The following is a 5468-nucleotide window of genomic DNA, read 5'->3' as shown; positions in this document are numbered from 1 at the left end:
TCATTATTGGTAGTCAAACCTTTTTATTCTGTTAGTCTCAACTACATCATCAACAAATTTGGAATCCACTTTAAGTATCTAAGTTTCCAAATACTGGATAGATGTTTCTTTGTTGAAGTCCTTGCTGAAGATTATGTTCATTATTGGTAGTCAAACCAAACCTTCCAAATACCAAAACCAACCAAGAACGGTAATTATGAAGAAGCTGTAAGAATAACAATATGCCCAGAACAATAATCTGATGCAATGATGACACAAGATAGAAATTTTAAAAAAAAAATAACATAAACATTTGTAACGTAACAGCTATACATTCTCATCAAAGAAAAACCGGAGAACTTCACACAAGCAAGACTGCAAGACCAGATGCCGATTACCAAGATTGTCGGAGGGCTGGATTTTATTTTTACTTTTCTTTTTTGTTATCTTTTTTCCTCCACCTTTCGCCCCCCCTCTTTTCTCACTTGTGTGCGTGCACGTCTTTTGTGAGGTGGAAGTGGCTTCCATGTAAATGGGTGAGAGGGCTTCAATATCTATAATAATAATAATAAGAATAATAAATACATAAAAATAAAAAAATAAAAAAAAGGAGGAGCTTGTGATTGAACTGAACTCCATTTTCTTCTCCTTTCAAATATGACTTACATTGAATTTATAATCTAAATTTGCACAAATACACGCATCAACTTCGTATCTGCTTGTGTATGATTTCCTCCTATCACATTCATCATTGAAAAACTCCTAAACACGCTATTGAGTAACTACAGGAACCATCTCATACCCACCTGACTCTTTAATTCTTTGAGGAAGGATGGAAGCACCACCAAACCTCTGCTGCAAATATATGATCACAACCAAAACTACTACTTCACAAGGAATAATAATATCCCATGCAGATGAATACAAATCCTCATCTCTACTAGCATAAATGTAAGACAAACTAAGATGAGGAATATAATGATGAGCCCTATAAGCATCATACACATGAGGAAGTGCCCGGACAAAACTAGTTCCAACATAAAAGGAAGGGGCAAGAGACTTATCTTTGGAGTTCCAGAACATGTTGAGAATAAACTGAGGGAGCAGAAAATTGTCAAGTATAAGACCAGCATAGGACAACAAATCCTCCCAGAGAGAATGACGGTGGGTTTTTTCTAGAACTCCAGCAGAGCTTAGGTGAACAAGCAAAGCTATCAACCCTCCGACTGCATATAAAGGCAAACAGAACAGAAGGGTTTTCCTCTCAGCAACCCATAAGCCTTTTTTGTCCTCATCTGCTGACCTTGAGGACCATGCAACTCGAAGTAAATAGAATAGCAAAAGGAAAGCAACCATTGTTATGACTCTGACTAAAACCTCATTCACTTGTAGCCACCCACCACTACGAAATAGAACATTCTGTTGGTTGTGGTTCCTCGAGAACAATGCCTCAAAATTCAGCACTAAAGGAATCATGTGACCCAAAGTAAGAATAGCTAACATTGTGATTGATATGGAAGGAAGAACATTCGGGTATTTCTTGATATGAAAGAGTTGCAGCCCAATGAAAATACATGAAAATGTGAGAGATATGAGGACCATTATAATCTCTATATCCATCCACCAGATTGTTTCAGACGCTTGTGTCTTGTATATTCCATACGAAGAGATTTTCAGAGGCTTGAAGAAAAGTGGGTCTGACGTCTTCCTCATGCTCTTTATGGTTCCAATAAGATGCTCTCCCTCCTTCGGATTCAATGGAGCGAGTTGGAGATTGATTAAGATGTCACAATCCAAAGAGGAGCCTCCTTGCTGACAACCAACCAAACAGAGCACTCCTGTTTGAGCATCATAAGTTCCCTCAGCTGATATCTCATTCACTCTATAAGCGTGATAAGGTTGACCACTAAATGAATACCCTATTCGATAGCTTACATTCCAAGAACTCTGGTTAGGCTCTACAACTGATGGAACTTGAATCTGAAGTGGTGGATACCTATTGTAAAAGTTCTCGCCAATGAACACCGGGTTTGCATAGCCCCATGCACTTTGATCTATAGCATTTTTTAAAGACATGTCAAATCTCAAGTCTCCAAGGTACTTCACATTTGGATACCTCCTTTCCCCTATTTTTCTAGCATCATCCTTTGCACAATGCTTCTTCACTCGATCAATTTGAGTGTAATTGTATTTCAGCCCTGGGGCGTTCATCATACGGTTCTCAACAATCTCAAAAGAAACCATGTCAAAATATCCAGGCTCACTTCGATTTAGAGTAGTCCACATCCGACCAGAAACCATGCTCATATTCTTGATTGACAACACTGAAGGAAACCATAAGCTTAATCGAATTGTGCAATCACCTACAACTTCTTGCGATGAAGAAGTGCTGAAGTTCAATATATGGCATGCAACCAGGCAAAGTCTCTTCTTTTCATGGTCCCACACCCCCTCCGCAACTAAAGTCTTGAGAGGATCCATAATTTTGGTAACCCCAAAGTTTTCTCCATTTGCAAGAAAAAAGTACATCCTTAACCTCCCATCCTCTGAACACTGCACACCATTCAAACCTATAAAGTTTGTAGAAAGCCCAAAATCCTGACGGGGAGAACCACAAATTGGGTCGAAACAACTTTCCCCATACTTCAATCTGAACTTTTGCATCGAAAGTGTGTTGAGATAAGCACAAGTATCATTATGCTCAAACCCTAGCAACTCCTCGTCAACTTTAACCGCAGAGCAGGAACCCACAGCCGCCGGAACCTTAGTAAATTCATAATCTTTCTGCACATAAGCCAAAACCCTGATCGGATCGAAATAGTTCAAACTGTTCACATCGTCCAAACTCTCCACAACCCCAGAAACCACACTAGTCAAAATATTCGAAGAATTCGGGTAATTCAGCTTAAAAACAGCAGACAATTCGAGAGCTAAACCTTCAGCGGACCTCGCTACTCCAGTCCCGACCATGCAAAGCTTGCCACTAGACTCCGTCCAGAACCCATCGAGATCGAAGCTGACACGGCCCCGTTGGGCGAAGCTCCGAGGGTTCCGGGGACTGATACGCAAGCGGAGACCACGGTGGTGGTTGGAGACCCGGATGCCGCCGCCTCTGAAAACTAGGGTTCCGGCGATCTGGAGGGTGGTCGGAGTTAGGGTTTTGTGGAGGGAGCGGGGGCGGAAGGAGAGGGATTTGGGGATTCGGAAGGTGGAGTTGGGGTCGGAGGCGAGGATCCGGTCACCGCCAGTGAAGTAGCCGGCGGAGAAGCGGAACGCGAGGGTTGGGGTTGAGGATGGAGTCGTGGGCGGGGACTCTGCGACGAGGGAGGAGCAGTGGGCGGAGTAGGGGATTTTGGAGGAGGAAGCGGGGGAAGTGAGAATGGAGAAGGAGAAGAGGAAGAGGATCGATGAAACCCTAACCCTAGAGATCTCGAGACGAGGCGTTGACATTTTGGGGGAATATTCTGGCGAGGGAGGGTTTTAGGGGAGCGTGAGTTGGTGGTGAAGAAGTCGACGAAGAAGGAGGAGAAGAAGAGCGGAGACTTCGACAACTCGATCGAACCGGGGCAGCAGAGACTGCGCGCACTGCGACGACTGACACGTGTACACGACATTTCTCCTTTAAAAGAAGAAATTTTCTAAATAAACCTATTCATTTTTTTTTCTAAAAATAGACCCCTTTGAGTTTTATTTACAAAAATTAGATACATTTTGTCTTAATCCGGTTCCTAAATAGTCGGGGTTGCCAACCCCGACTATTTAGGAGGTTGCAAACCCCCAATTATAACCCCAAACCCTAACATTCTATGCACTAAATAGTGAGCTCGAGATATCGGTGCTGTACATGGCTGCAACTCGATGCAGAACTCAACCTCTCGCATAGGAGGTAACCCCGGTATGTCCTGAAAGACATCCTGAAAATCTGAGATGATTCTAGTCTCACATAACTCACTACTCCGATCTTTCAGCATCACCTCCTCAATATATGCTAGAAATAACTTCGCAAACTGGTTACCCTGTAATGTCGCTACAATCAACTCAGACTCATCGGACACTCACAAACTGACTGTTTTCGCAAAACAGTCGATGCTAATATGGTAGGATGATAATCAATACATACCAAGAATGACGGTGAAATCCGACATCCACAAGATGATTAGATCTACAATAAACTCGGACTCATCTAAACTGATAACACATCTCCTACAGACGCTCCCTGATAGAGATACCTCCCGCTAAAGGAGTAGAAACGGATAGCGGTACATCTAAGGGATGTGCGACTAACTGAAGCCTATCCATAAAGACATGAGATATAAAAGAATGGGAAGCTCCGGAATCGAACATGATCCGAGCTGGAAAAGAGTTCACTAAGAAAGTATCTTCTACTATAGCTCCGCTCGTACCGTGATCACGTGGTACAACTGCATAGACTCTGTCTGTGGTTGGCGACTGCTGAATTGCTGACAGTGGAAATACGAGACTATCTATTTCTCTGGAATCTCCTGAATGACACGAATCTGGCATACTGACCCTTCAATTCTCGAAACGGTTGGCGATGTCTCAATCATCTGCAGCTGGTCGTAACAGCGAACCTGCGACTGCTGACCCTAACAATGGTTCTGCCACTGACCGTATCTTAGCCTCTGCTGCCGGTGTTAAAAATTCTTGCCCCGATGTTGGGGTCTTCTAAGTCTTGCAAAAGGTTTTTTTTATCCTTGCCCTTGTCTTCGGATAGTCCTGCTTCCATAATTAACTATTTGTATATCTCCCTGCTCTAATCGAGCTAGTTCTAGCTGCTTATCAAAGTAGTGGGTGAAATTCTCCTATAAAATTGATATTCACTAATTCAACGTAAACTGAAGTCGGTGCTATCCTCTGATGCTATCCTCTATGCTGAATACATCTAACTTCTGCTTTGGTATTGAGTCGACATTAAGAAATTTTTATATATTCCTTCCATTTATAGGCTGCACATGAATCCGGTGTGCCCTGAAACTATGGTGCTCTCAGTGTGTAATATTTTTTTTATTTTTACAGAGCCAATCCTCCTGCTCTGCGCCTCTATCAACAGTTGGTTGTGGCAATAGTAAAATCATCGGCATTAGCTCTCCAATAGATACGACTGGTACAACTGGTGGTGGAATTTCAGAAAGTGAAATCTGGCTCGTTACTCGTTCCTTGAGTGTGCTAGTCTCTGCTTCTGTAATCGACGTTACCAAGTCAGTCAGATACTGTGGAGTCTGCTGCGGGTCGGGCTCTGCTTGTCCAGCTCTCCGGGTACAAGTTTTACCTCGAACATGTTCTCGTCCCGATATTTATAATATTAAGAGGAGAGCTTAATTAACACATTAACACAGTAAATAAGTGCTGCGGGTCGGGCTCTGCTTGTCCAGCTCTCCGGGTACAAGTTTTACCTCGAACATGTTCTCGTCCCGATATTTATAATATTAAGAGGAGAGCTTAATTAACACATTAACACAGTAAATAAG

At 42.7% G+C, this 5468-nt stretch overlaps 1 protein-coding gene across 1 annotated transcript; it reads right to left on the bottom strand.

Annotated features, from left to right (window-relative positions):
* LOC109839976 lies at positions 600 to 3556 on the bottom strand. The gene has a single exon (XM_020408452.1). The coding sequence runs from the start codon at positions 3427 to 3429 to the stop codon at positions 751 to 753; it is 2679 nt and encodes an 892-aa protein (XP_020264041.1). The 5' UTR covers positions 3430 to 3556; the 3' UTR covers positions 600 to 750.

The sequence above is a fragment of the Asparagus officinalis genome, chromosome 5 (assembly GCF_001876935.1).
Source record: "Asparagus officinalis chromosome 5, Aspof.V1, whole genome shotgun sequence".
Lineage (NCBI taxonomy): Eukaryota > Viridiplantae > Streptophyta > Magnoliopsida > Asparagales > Asparagaceae > Asparagus > Asparagus officinalis.
The sequence above is the reverse complement of the archived record's forward strand: the minus strand, read 5'-3'. Positions and strand labels throughout refer to the sequence as shown.

Excerpts from the sequence above, each read along its gene's own strand:
- LOC109839976 (XM_020408452.1), bottom strand. The coding sequence starts at position 3,429 with ATGTCAACGCCTCGTCTCGAGATCTCTAGGGTTAGGGTTTCATCGATC.